We start from the raw sequence: 14696 nt of genomic DNA on the forward strand, positions 1-14696 counted from the left end.
GAAGTGATGACCTGTGGATCATCTGTTTTTTCTCTTTGAATTTTCTATCTTTCAACTTTGACTTTCAATCATTATAATGAACATAGAAAGCTCTTTCCTATCTTAAATTTCTTTAAACTGTGTGATAACCTTATCACAATACTGTGTGTAACATTATTATAATCTGTCTCACAGAAGGTAACCTTAAAGATGTTTCCTAACATGCCTGACCAGGCGGTGACGTTTCCTAACATGGTTATCCTGAGAGTCAGAGACTCTGACCCAGGGATTTCTCCACAGCACTGTTTCCCCACCATTCCTTCTTCAGGGTGCTGAGACAGATGAGAAGGTGTCAGACTTGAGGTTCTCCCATGCTTCTCTTCCATATTCATCACTTAACCTGGAACTAACCATGATGGGCCTCAGAACTTAAAGGTCTTTGGACGACAAGTGAGTCCTAAAATATTGTTGTGAAATAATTGTTTAAAAATGGAGCGTTTTAGCCTGACCAGGCGGTGGCGCAGTAGATAGAGCATCGGACTGGGATGTGGAGGACCCAGGTCCGAGATCCCAAAGTCGCCAGCTTGAGCGCGGGCTCATCTGGCTTGAGCAAAAAGCTCACCAGCTTGGACCCAAGGTCACTGGCTCGAGCAAAGGATTACTCATTCTGCTGAAGGCCCACGGTCAAGGCACATATGAGAAAGCAATCAATGAACAACTAAGGTGTTGCAACAAAAAACTGATGATTGATGCTTCTCATCTCTCTCCATTTTTGTCTGTCTGGCCCTGTCTATCCCTCTCTGACTCTCTCTCTGTCCCTGTAAAAAAAAAAAAAAAAAAAAAAAAAAAAAAAAAAAAAAATGGAGTGCTTTAATTGAAAGTACCAAAGAGTTGTCTTTTCAAGATTCCTGAAATTGCTTTTTTAGTGAAGAAAAGACATTTTGCTCATTTGTTTGTTGAAATTATTTATCTACATATTATCTGATTATAAATGTTATATGTGCTCATTATAAAAAGTTCGGAAAGATAATGAGAGGTGAAATATTATCATTATATTATAGCCCATAGTTGTAAGTACTTTTAAGGTTTTTATGAAAATTACATACTGACCAAATTTCCTACACACACAAGCTTGAGCCTATGTATATAAAGCAAAGGTAAGGTGCTACTATACGTACTATACATACTGTTTGTGACTTGTTTTCTTTACTTAACAGTACGTTCCAATGTCTTCTCTCTCTCTCTCTCTTTTTGTTTTGGAACTCAACTTCAAAATAAGCACACTTATGATAATCATACTTCTTCATTTATGACACACTATCATCATTGTCTATATAAAACTCCTCTTGTGTTTTATTATATATATTTTTATCTTCTGTACTCACTTTCATTCCCCTTCTCCCTTCTATTATATTGAATAGACGTCCTTAGGTAAGTATTCATGCTTGAAAATATATAGTTGTTTTGCATATTTATGTGTTTTAATTTAAATACATAATATTAAATCAATACCAATCCATGTCAATCAATGTAGATTTATATTACTACTTGTTTTTGATGGCTTTATCATTTCTATTGTGTAGTTCTACCAAAATCTATATAACTGGTTTTTTGTGATGGACATTTAGGTCCTTTTTTAAAAAAGCTTTTTATTTTTATTGTTTTAAAAATGTTGAGGTAAATACCTCTGTATAAAAGTCTCTGCAGATTTATGTGATTATTTCCTTGAGATAATTTTAAAGGACAACTTTGTAAAAAATTCTTCACCCAATTTGCTTGTCTTTCTGTAATGGCATTTAGAATAATCATCTTGAATCCCTATTTCATCGCTTCTCTCTCATTGTTCAGTGGACAAGCTCTAGGACTTTGTTAACAGATATCATACTGTAATTAATTGGTTTAACATTTCCTGGGCACCTGTTCAGTGGTCAGCTTGGAACTGGGTGCTCGAGCAAAGCTGATAATCACTCTGACCTTGAGGAATCCCAGGTCTGGGGAGATATCACACATGCCTTGGAGTGACTATTGTGGTGACAGCAGTGTGTACAAGGGCCAGGGTGTGAAAGAGGAAGCTAGACAATGAAGTCACCAAAGGTGACGCCTCATCTATGTCTGGAAATGTGGATTGGAGCTTACTGGAAGACCAGAGTGGAGTGCACAACCAGAAAGCTTTGAGATGATACGGCCAGGTGGAGCCTTGGGTGGGAGCATGGGGAGAGATGAGACCAAAGAGGCCCCATGGACAGGACGGAGCAGGCGCAGCTGAGCAGCCTTGAATGCCACTCTGAGTACTGAATTCAGAAGGAGGATAATGGAAGACCACTGAAGAGATTAAGCAGGGCAGTGGCATGATTAGATTTTATGCTTTAGAAACGTCATTTTGGTTATAGTGTGGAAGATGAATTTTCAGAGGGCAAGACTATAGATGGGGCAGCAAGTTAGGAGATTACTGCAATAATCACAGTGAGACCTGAGCTGATGATGGCTTGACCTAAGGTAGTGGCAACAGAGAATGGATCAAATTTTAGAAAGTGAAGAAGTTCAATCTACAAACTACTTAACTGGATGGTTGATTAGATATAGAACTGTGAAGGAGAGGGTAGAGTACTGGATCCCTCCAGGCTCTGAGTGGATCCCTGGGCAGATGGCAGGGTCCTTTACCCAGAGAGTAACACAAGAAGATAACATGTTGGGTCTGATATGGTTATAGGATGCAGAGGTGGGCATGCCTAGCAGGCAGATAGATATATTGTCTAGTATTCAAGAAAGGTCTGCACTAGAGCTAGGCTTGGGAACCATATTTGCCTTTGTAACATACAATAATATTGAGTAAAAATTTGTTGAATAAGTTTAGTATCACACTTTCTTAAAATAGAACATTTTACTTTTATAAAGCTACTTTTATATGAGAATTTCAAAGTTCTCTGTATTCAAAACCCACCCACAAGTTACAGTGTTTTTTAGCATTACTGCACAGATAACAATTTAAGAACACAATGAGCGCAAATGGCTCTCAGAGGGGAAAGAGTGGAAGAGTCAGAAGACTGTGACTGTCATTATTGGTAGACACTTGGACACACCACTTGCCCTCAGGATGCCCAGATCCTCTCTCCGAAAGCAAAGAGAAGACATGCACCGCTGATGCTTGAGGCTGCTCCTAGCCCTGTGATGGGGGGTGTGCAGGTGACGTGGGCGCCCCTGGTCTGCACTTCTCTCTCCCCACTCCCTGCTGCTCTGAGATAAGGGCCATGCCCCTTCCCTACTGGGACTTGGCAGCACAACCTAGAACACAATCTGTTGGACAGAAGGCTGGGATTATTAATGAAAGCATTTCCTCTGCTACCTCACAGAACTAAATAAGGTTCTGACACTGCCAGAGAGGGCTCGTTCCTTTCATAGAATCAGAAACACATTGAATAGTCGCAGGCAAGACATACAGGCAAGTAAAAATAAGATGCAAAAAAGTGGGTGGCTGCTTGCAACACTTCCAGATGAAAGGTTACCAGCTATTAATCAGCTCACACTTCTGTTCAGTGGGTGAGTGAGGAATGGAAACTTCTCTCAATTGCTGATGCTTAGTCAGAGCTGTGGGTCCTCAGATGACTTTCCTCTGTTGAGTCGATATGGAGCATTTTTACTTAAATGAAGGAGAGTAAATGGGACCATGGTAAATTCTCCATGTCTCACAATTTGTGTACTTCTGTTTACAAGCACCAGGCCTGGTGTAGGTATTGAGGTTAGGATGACTCCTAGGTGCCTGGACCTGAATCTTGACATGTCCACCTGTCTTCTGGAGCTCCAGATGACAGTTTGCTGGCTTCTGTGATCAGGATACTAATAGCTACTGTTTATTGAACACCTGCTACATGGAAGGTACCATCAGAGGAAATTTAATGTGTTATCTCATTAATTCTCAGATCAAACAAATGAGCAAATATCATCATTTTCATTTGACAGATGAGGAAACTGAAGTTCCAAATAGGCTGAGTAATTTATCAAAAGCCATAGCCCTGGTATGTAGCAGCAGCATAACCATTTGATCCCAGGTCTGACTCCAACACAGTTTTTCTCCATTAAACTAAATTTAAGTGAAAAATAAAAGACGTTGACAGAGAAGGGAACCGACAAGATGGAATAAAAAGGAAATTGAGTCTGAGCAGGAACTTTGCTAAAATCATAGCCTAGCACCTGGATGCCATGTGTGGCATTGGTCTCAGGTACTTGGGAAATGTTCTTTGTACCTGGGAAAAGAGAAAGAAAGTGGTAGTTGAGTCTGTCTGCCTCCCAAGAATGATCAGCCACTAGATCTCATACAGATAAGAGTCCCTGAACACTTGGCCACCTAGTGACCAGATGAGTTTAGTTTGGAACCACGTAGTCAGATTTAAGGGCTAAGGTCAACTGGCAGCTCCCATCTTGGAGTCAGGGCTATCCCATTCAACAAATCTCCAGGACCCTTAAGGCTCTCAGCCCCTGAGCTGTAGAGGGACAGCTGTAGAGGGAAGGAGGCCACTCTTCACTCCCTGGTCACGAGGACATGGATTGGCCTTTCCCAGTCTTGTAGGGCCTAGGACCTTTAGCCCATCTGAGTACCAAAGATCACAGACCTCCGAGTGTTATTGCCAAGGCTCGGTAGCCAGGGCACTGCTAGGTTCTGTCACTAACTCCCTGTGTTCCTGGACATAAGGCCCCTAACCTCCCCGGGGCTCTTCTAGAAAACAACAGGGTTGTATTAGATGATACAACCCTGGGGTTCACTTCTGCTTGTACCTTCATATATTTATTCCACTTTCTGGAATGAAGCTCTTGTCATTTGCTCTAACACTGCCATGAAATATGTTTCCTCATTTATTACACATCAGATAAATACTCCCTCATCTTGAGTCCCCAAGAGTGCAGCTTGTGCCCCTGCCTATTTCACGCAGACAGAACCTTAGCTATAATCTCATGAGGTTTAGGGTTTGAGGTTAAGTCACCAGACAACGCCAGGAGAAAGAATTGCTTCCCTTTCTCAAAGCTACTCTGGTCCCCAGAGGTTGTGTCAAAGGCCAGGCTGTGATCAGCACGCTCCCTGCACCCTAGGAGATGCTCTCAGAGCTTGTAAATGCCTGGCTTCAGGAGGATGAAGGGGAGAGGAGCAGAAAGAACGAGAGTGTCAAATATTTGCCTTTATTAGAAAAGAATACCCCATGCAATGTGCTGGGCAACTTCGAGTCTTGGTTTTCAGAGTTGTTTTAACAGTCTCTGGAAACTAGCAACCTAATGTCATTTGTTTATAGGATCCAAGATAGGTGGTGATGGGGAGTGTTTCAACATCTTGGCACAGAGATAAACATGCCTCCTGGCTTACAGGCTTTGAGAGTTGGGCCTGGAGACAGCTTGCTGAGGGGATGGGAGTTCCCACCCAGGTCAGGAGACCAGGGTTCTTATCCCAGCACTGCCAGTTGCCCATGGGATCTTGGATAACTTCAAACTCTCCAACCTAAAACCAAAGGGCAGAAAACATAAGAGCCCAGAGGCAAATCTTTTCAAGCTTTGGTCATCCTCAGTTGTGTGATTTCTAAATTCTTACTGCTAGTGTCCCCAATACAGGATCGTAAAATCATGTTAGGGATGCCACAGGGAAGAAGGAATCAAACTGAACTTGAATTATGTCTGTGCTACTTTGGGTGTTTTCTTCTTAGATCATCTGCTTTGATTTTTATTCATGTTTACATCAGTGCTTCCCAAATCGACTGAGAAACATATTCACCTAAGTTGCTTATTAAAAGGACAGAATTCCTTGTAAGAATGGGTCTCATAAAACTGTGATTTTAATAAGACAACCAAGGGTGATTTTTGAACTTGGGCAAGTTTGGGAAATAGTGTTTCAGAGTTTTTACTTGGGGACCAGTTACAGGTGAAGTTGCCAGATCTGGTGAGAGTGTCTCTCTGCTCCTTGTGACCTGTAGCTCTGTGCTATGGGTATTCATCTCAGCACGCTCTGTATTTGGGAGGTGTGAATATCTCCTGCATTTAGGTCTGAGCCCTTCAAGATTAAACTGTCTTCTCTGTGTGCCCCACTCTGCCCAGCACCGGGCCTTTCTCGCAGAAAAGCCTATAAATGTGTGCTGAACTGACTTACCCAGAGTTTACCAGGCCATCAAGGACAAGGAGTAAAGAAAAGTAGTGGGAGTTTGTAGAGAGTGTCATGGAGAAGACAGCTTTGGGACCAAGTCTTGCATAAGAAGTAAGATGTAGACAGGTGGTAAGGAAAGGAAAGAGTGATTTGGGCAGGAGTCCAAGCCTGAACAAGGCTATTCTCTTGCAGGTATTTTCATGGTCAGGTGAAGAGCTCAGCCTGGAGAGGGGACCTGATCTATCAAAGGGTGGACCCGGGTCATCTGCCACTAGAACCTGCTCATCTTCCCGTCAGGCCTCCTCCTGTACCTTGCACTGTCTTATATTCCACAGGCGTCCACACTGAGCCTCTCAAGCCCTTTCCTCTCTGCTCTGAGCCCTATTTCCAGGGCCGTTTTCCTGCTGTGTGTCTGTACCTGCGGTTGGGACAGGCCGTCTCTCTGGACCTGCTGTTCTGTGTGCTTCACCCCAGCCTGGGAAGCTGGATGTAGATATTAGAATGGGTCAGGGTCAACTCAGGGCAACACACACACAAACACATTTTATTTGAATCCTTTTTACAACCAAAAATGTTTTATGGAGGAAGATGCTGGTGGGTGCTTCTTAGCTCCCCTGGTGGCCCTTTTCTCTCTTCCAGGAAGTCTTCCAGTTTTCACCTAAGAGCACTCTTACATGCTCTGCCCTTTCTGCTCTGGAATCCTGCTATCAAGACAGGGTAGTAAGTGCATGAGAGGTGGGTAAACCTCAAGGCAGCAAGACCAGTTAGGAGGTGGTTGCAGAATCCAGGCAAGAGATGACAGCCTGTATTAGTGACCAAAAGGGCTCCAGGGGACTTCTTTCATTCTGTACTAAGCTTTTTACTAGCTGGTTGAGCTACAGTAAATTACTTAATTTCTCTGACCTCAAACTCCTCATCAATAAAGAGAAAATGACAATAACCCCTTTCTTACAGCATTATTATACAAGCAAATGTTGCACAAAGGCCTTTGGTAACCTGCGGTGTATAAAAAGTTAGTGTTTTCTGCAATTAAGTGGCACTGGGCTTTCACTCGAGGGCCTGCCCATCCCTGGTGAGGTTCCTTTGCCCATCAGAACCCCTCCACCAGTCCCATTTTGTGCCTAGTACTGAGTTTCTCCTTATGGTAACTCAAACAGTGAGAAATGATTTGGTTTGTGACTGGTTTTTACCTTGTAGCTTAGACCTCAAATTTAAAAATAATACACTTAGTTTCTGTTCCCTCTCTTCTAAAGTAGCAAACACTCAAGTACTGACAGGTCCACAAGTTAAAAAAAAAATCCACATGTGCTGACTTTTTTGAGATAGCCAATTTGAAGTCTGTGACTCAAATTTTCATATTTACAAAAATTATATTACAAGTCAGTGCATGGCAGGTTAGAAGGGCCTTAAAGATCATCTGGTTCAATTCACTCATCTTTCAAAGAGGAAAATCGAGCAACAGGGAGCAAAGAATCTTATCCAAGATCACAGAATCAATTAGAAACAGCTGGGATGCATCTCCCTTCTATTATGCCATGGAATATTTTCACTGGGAATGTGATAAGTCTTCCTTTCATTTTTACCCTTTCTGTATTCCTGGTCCCAAGTGAAATAGACTATTTAACCCATAGCCACTGCAGCCCCAGAACAAAAGGAGTAGAGGTGGGGAGGGTTAGCCATGTATGCTTTCTCATTCATTTATCAAACATTACTAAGCACCACCCTATGCTAAGAACTGAGGGCACTGAGATAAAAGCCACGGGCCCTACCTTCAAGGAGTTCAGAATTTAATGATGAAGACAGGCAAGAGAACAACTTCTGGGAGAACAGGCTAGTTCTTACACACTTAAATGAAACATTCCTGCCATACGCTGCCTGCACTTTGTATTTATACTTATGGATACACTGATTCTCCTCATATATAGATTATTCTGAGACTGATTTTCCTGTAAAAAAACATACCAAATACCATAACTTGATGATCAGTGACAAGGTTCTTGAGCACCTACTACATAATGCAGTACCCCTCATTCGTTCATTTCTTTAAAAAATCCTTGTTGAGCACCTAGAATGAGGTACCAAGGATGCAAAGATAAATAAAAGACAGTTCTCTCTCTCTAGAAACTAACATTCCAATAGGGAAATGAAGAATAATCGAGGAAGCTTTTACAAGGTAAGGGGGATGCCTTGGAGAAAGGATGTCTATATTGGCTTTGGGAAGTCTGCAAAGGTCTCATGGAAGGAGGTGGTGTGTGAGCCAAAGCCACTTAAAGAAGAAAAAGTCTGCTGAGCAGAACAAAGACATGCCATTCTAAGAAAAGAGAGCAACATGTGCATGGCATGGACCTGTGGAAGCATGTAAGCTTCGGGACCTGTGATAACTGATGATTGCCTGGTACATGAAACAAAAAGACAGATGAGTAGGCAGGACCTATGGCATCGCACGGAGATGGGGCTACATTCTGTAGACAATGGAGAATGGCTGAGGGTTTGGGGAAGAGGATTAGATGGCTAAGTTTATATTTCAGAAATTTATTCAAGCAGCCATGCAGAAAAGGTGGGTTGGAGTCTGCGAGCCCAGCGAGTGAGAAGGCTGATCGTTAATCCAGCCAAATCCTGATGAAGGCATTGTCAAAGCCACTTTGAGCCAGTTCAGAATTTTATTTTCTGCATGATTCACCCATTGCCAGACACACCTGAATAATAGTCCTGACCATGAAGTGTAACCAAGATGCATAAAGGTATGCATTTGAGTCTTCAGAAGTGTAATAATTTATGGTCCTGACGATGTTTCTTGTGTGTGTAAGAGACCACCGTTTTTCTAGGCGATAAGTACAGTTTAAGAATCATAAATAATCCGCGAAGAATCCAAGCTTTTTTGTCCAAGAGAGAAACTGACACTTTGACTTTCTAAAGGCATTTGGAGGAGGTGGTTTTAAATAACCAATAATCCATTTTCCCATTATTAATACAAACTCCCTTCTGAGCTTGTGGTTTTGGTAAATCTAACCGTGTTTTCCAAACAAAGCCCTGGCAAAGTGACTGATCTTTCTCTCATCCTTTTTTTGCAGTGCCAAGAGACTCTGATTCAGCCTTTCAAATCTTCTTTCTTTTCTCCTCCTGTTCCTTCTCCAAACACGCCTTCCATCCACCTGTCTGTGATTGTGCATAGGCGTCTTACAGTTCCAGGTTCAAATTTTAGTTCTGCCACAAATTATTTGTATGATCTTGAAAGAGCTGCCCTAATCCTTATGACCAAGTTGTCACAGGGTCATAGGCAAGAATGTGAATGCCACACACAGCCTACCCCAAGCCAACACTCAGTATTTAGTGGCTATTATCATTAGGTAAGATTCTAGCTCAATAATGAAGATTTGTAATTCTCTACTGAAAAGAACAAAGTGAAGTACTGAAAGTTATGGTAATACATCTTTTGATTATCAGGATAACCATCAATTACAGTTTTCTTACTCAGATTAATTAAACCTGACACCTGAGTACTTACTTGATTTCCATATCCAGCTGTGGAATCCCACAGTTACTTATAATTAAGAGACAGTTGTTAATAAGAGACTTAGAACTTGAAATTAAGAGCAAAAATAAGTAGAGAAGCTCTGTGGTAAAGGGTGTAGATGATGATCCTCAGGTCATTTTCTCAAACAGAAGAGCCTAGAACACCAATGACCACTTGAACGGTGTCCTCTCACAGGTTGTGTGCTGTCGGCATGGTGCCAAGGAGGAAACCTGCCCTGGGGGTGTTGGCTTAGTTTCAATTCAGTAAAAGAATTGTTCAGTGTTAGGGCAAGTTGCTGACAATGGGTGTGGACTCTGTTTTAGAAGGAGGTAAAAAAAACAATGATAATAAGCAAGTATGTGATGAGATGATCTTCTCTGGGTTATTGCAAGTGTAAACCTGCCTAGAGCCTGGGAAAGAATTTGTCTCAAACATGTTAAATGAAGCACTAGATCCACTTGGGTAAATTCTTCAAAACCTAACTCAATTTCTTCTAACATTATTTTTAAGTACTTTTTTCTTATTTTGGTGATCCCTTAGATTTTCAAGTGTACCTTGACTTTTAAAATCAATTTGTGATTAATTTGTTGTGTTTTTATTTTTTTTATTATAAAATGACACTAAAGGAAACATTTTTAAGTCATTCTTAATTTTCCTGTGCTAATACAACTATCTTAATTTTGGAGTATTTTTTATCTTTATTTACCTACCTATTTCTTAATTAGCCATCACAGTAAATCTGAAAGAGTTTTATTATTATATATGCTTTATTTAGGAAGAAATTGAAGATAAGCAGTTCATTAATATTGCCACAAGTAACAGTCATAGTAAATGGCCAAACAGGGAGTAAAACTCAAGAATGATTTCTAACCTATGCTCTGTTTACCTACATTCTTACTATGATAAAGGCCACACAACCTGGCAAATAATCAATATAGGTAACTTTATTCTATGCCCTATTATTTTTTACTTACCAGCAGTAATAAAGAAAGAATTTAATTATGTCAACTGAAATTTGCCAACCAATCTTTTGAAAAAGCATCCAAGCATTGATCAACACTGGAAGCAATTTTGTAGGAAGTCTCTGAAGATGAGACAAGAAATGGAGAATTGATGCAACTAATAAAATTGAGCTGTTCCCATTTGAGAAAAAAAAAAGCTGCAACTTTAAGAACTATAACAACTGAGACTCCCTACCATTGTGAATCAGATTTTCCAAACCACTTTTTGATCGTTTGGCTATAAAGCCTTCTTATTGTTCTTGTCAATAATTTTAGTAATCTCACAGACAAAATGTAGAGAATTAGGCACCTGCACAGCAAATGCTAATAAACTTAATTCATAGAAGGAAAATATAAGCAGTCTCCATATACTTTATATGAGTTGCATAAAAGGGGACAGCTGTCTCTCCATTTGGTAATCAATGTCATGTGAAAAATGGCGCACAACGGAGGAAGATGAGCTCTACTTTTGAGATGCGGGAAGAGCATTTTGTGCTCATTTCTTTTCTGGAACAGCACACAGAAGGAAGTAGACTTGGTGAGACTTTGATCAGACCCCCGGGAGAGAGTTTCCACCAAGGAACTGCTCAGAACTCCAGCTTGGCTCTTAACCAGGTTTGGAATAATCACAGCCGTGACACTAATTGCATTAACTTGCTTTTCTTCAGGCAGAATGGGGAAACAGAATAGCAAGCTGGCCCCCGAAGTGATGGAGGACCTAGTGAAGAGCACAGAGTTTAACGAGCACGAGCTCAAGCAGTGGTACAAAGGCTTCCTCAAGGACTGTCCCAGCGGGAGGCTGAATCTCGAGGAATTCCAGCAGCTCTATGTGAAGGTAGGTTGTCTTCTCCATTTCTTTTATTCTCAAGCCAGAAAACATTTTCTTCATGAAGTGTAGCTTCATGTGGAATTATAACTCAGAGTACCCAGTTTGTTTTACACACACACAAATAGAAACAGACTCATAGATACAGAGAACAGACTGACTGCTGTCAGACGGGAGGAGAGTTAAGGAGCTGGGTGAAAAAGTTAGATGTATTAAGAAAAAAGAAAAAGAAAACCTCATATACACGGACAACAGTATGGTGATTACCAGAGAGAGAAGGTGGGGGGGAGGTCAAAGTCAGTAAAGGCGAGGATAATGGTGGTAGAAGAAGACTTGGTTTGGGACAGTGGATATATAACATAGTGTACAGGTGATGTATTATAAAATTTTACACCTGAAACCTATACAGTTGTATTAACCGATGCCTCCCCCAATAAATTAAATAAATAATTTTTTTTAAAAAAGAAAAAATTGACAATTTTAAAAAAGTAAAAGGGTGTGTTTTGTTCCAGAGATAAGCAGTTTCTGAACAAGAAGAATAATTGTTCAATTAAATACTGATGAGGGTTTAGAGAATGACAGAGGTTGGTAAAAGAACAGTAAAAGTTTAGATAATCATGTTTGCTGATGATTATTGACAAGCTGCTATTGTTTGGCTTGAAAGGTTATCTGTACCTCTATCAGTTAAAGAGAAAGTACATGGGTTTTCCAACCAAGAAAGGTCCTTCCTATTTGCAGATAAGAAAAAACAAATTTCCTCAGCATCGCATGTAGAAGGGGGTAGGGGAGGTCTGGTGTACATTGGGCATCAAAGTCTACAACATGGACTCTTAACTCGGCATTTTGTATTGTTAGGAAGATAATCTTTTCCAGGACATTAGATAAAACTGTTCCATGGAAGGTATCATTTCTACTGCAGTTCTGTTGTCTGGGTTGGTCTGAGGTATATCAGGCATGATTCAACACCTTCCATTTTGTGTCTAGTTATATAATGTTAGGCTTGTGGAAGAAATGTGCACTCTTTCTTTTAATTTTTTCTGACTAAAATACCCAATAGAAAATATTGATTTCACCATGTAAGTGTACAATTCAGATTACACCATTTGAGCAATCTGAAACATCCACATGCATGTATGTGTATAGGATGCTTGCATAAAATATGAGACGTCATTATCTCTTGAAGTTGAACATTTCACATAGCGTGAGCTGCAGAACTCCATCCTAGAACATGTACAAGAAAGGACATGTTGACTGACCAGGCAGTGGTGCAGTGGATGGAACATCGGACTAGGATGCTGAGGACCCAGGTTCGAGACCCCGAGGTCGTCAGCTTGAGCGCGGGCTCATCTGGTTTGAGCAAAGCTCACCAGCTTGAGCCCAAGATCTCTGGCTCAAGCAAGGGGTCACTCAGTCTGCTGTAGCCACCACCCCCCTGTCAAGGCACATATGAGAAAGCAATTAACGAACAGCTAAGGTGCCGCAACAAAGAATTGATGCTTCTCACCCCTCTCCCTTCCTGTCTGTCTCTTTCTCTGACTCTCTCTCTGTCACTGAAACAAAATAAATAAATAAAATTAAAAATTAATAAATTAAAAAAATTAATTAAAAAAAAAGAAAGGACATGTGTGAGAATGCTCACAGCTGCACTGTTCACAACAGCAAAGCTGGGAAACAACACAAATGCCCATCAGAGGGGAGTGGAAAATCAACTGTGGTCTAGTCACACAAGCAGTTAAAAGAATTGAACTGTAGTGACACTGAAACATTAAGTGCAATAAAGTAGTCTCAAAACATTCTAAATTAAACACAAATAACATAAGACTACAAAAAATGCTATGAAATCATGTAAAAAGGAAAGCAAGATAGTGGCAAACACAGGATTTAGACTGATAATTATACCAGTGGGGAAGAGGTAAGAGATGACATGGGGGTACAGCCACATCGTGAGATACACATTGTGTCAAAGTCATAGCTATGGTTTTGGGTGGTGAGTTTGCAGGGACTTATGTCATTATTGAAAGCTCACTAACCCTCCATGGACTACTGATGAATGTCAGGGACTCAAAATGATCATTACTGCAAAGCTGAGAACATGAATGCTCTAGATATATAAAAAATTGTAAGTATGTGTAGAATGGTACACATATACTGGCATGTATAAGATTACTGTGACATTTCTAGAAGATCTAAATAATTCATTTTTAGCATGTGAAGATCTTTTATATACAAGTGCTGAGAAATGCACTTATTATTCAATTGATATAAATTGCTTTGCAGAGAAGTGTGATAGTATGCATCTTCCTAGACTATTATACATACCTCTCTTCATAGTTTTCAAAGTCACATCTTTGACCATTTTATCACCCAGGGGTTAGCTGAGCCTCAGAACTGCCTTCACTCTCAGCCTCAAGGAAAGTACAGACAAAAATGAAGCTTGTCAAAGACACTTTCATATCACTTAAGGTCATGCCAGCTGTCACTCTGTTTTTAAAAGAACTCTGTGTGCCATGTTCCTCACTATTTGTTTAAAATGAGAGGGGTTTTGCCTTTGAAGACATAGCTGAAACGCAGGAAATGAGGTATCTCGTTTATATACTGGAAATACTCATCCCCGAAAAAACAGCAGCCTCAAGATGAGGAGAAGGGAGGATGTAAACATTAAACACAGCTCAGCATTTTGTGGTGCACTGATGTGTGTGAACCAACATAACCTGCTACCTCCCCTCCCCTAGCCCAGCCCAGCCCAGCCCAGCCCAGAGTGGAGTTTTTTGTTCCGGGAAGAGAATGTATGACTTTCTGGATGGTGTTGAGACTCTTGGCAGCCTCTTAACAGCCATATTCAAACACAACCTGTACTCTTGTATCAAATCGTCAGAAAGTAGACAAAGTTTCCTCTCCTTCCAGAATTGTCCAAGGACATAATACAAAGAAGAACCAGGTAGGAAATAATGCTACATGCTGAGGAAAAAACAAAAACAAAAACACAGACAAAGACAAGTCTGATAGGCAAGAAAGGAGAAGTGCAGAAAATTGTGGATTATATAATGAGGACCAGGAGAAGGGCTGACAGGAAGAAAACTTCCTTTAATGTTGCTGAAAAGTGCAAAGATTCAGCAAGTCACGGTCCTTCTCCACTTCAGTGGCTCTTTCTAGCTGAGTGTGGGAGTTGACATGTCCTGGAATACAGCTGAGCGAGCAAAACGGCCTGTGGCCTCTGCCCTCCTGTCTGTGGCCAGCCTAGCCCGTCTACTGTGGTGG

At 40.9% G+C, this 14696-nt stretch overlaps 1 protein-coding gene across 2 annotated transcripts in view; it reads left to right on the forward strand.

Moving 5' to 3' along the window:
• Nucleotides 1-14696, forward strand: part of VSNL1 (visinin like 1) — an 84529-nt gene that overhangs the window by 24591 nt on the left and 45242 nt on the right. For both annotated transcript variants that reach the window (XM_066237143.1, XM_066237142.1), the window contains exon 2: nt 11281-11447. In XM_066237143.1, coding sequence (XP_066093240.1) covers nt 11286-11447 — 162 coding nt within the window. In that variant the 5' untranslated portion in view covers nt 11281-11285. The remainder of the gene's footprint in view (nt 1-11280; nt 11448-14696) is intronic.

The sequence above is a fragment of the Saccopteryx bilineata genome, chromosome 6, assembly GCF_036850765.1.
Source record: "Saccopteryx bilineata isolate mSacBil1 chromosome 6, mSacBil1_pri_phased_curated, whole genome shotgun sequence".
In the NCBI taxonomy this organism is placed as follows: Eukaryota; Metazoa; Chordata; class Mammalia; order Chiroptera; family Emballonuridae; genus Saccopteryx; species Saccopteryx bilineata.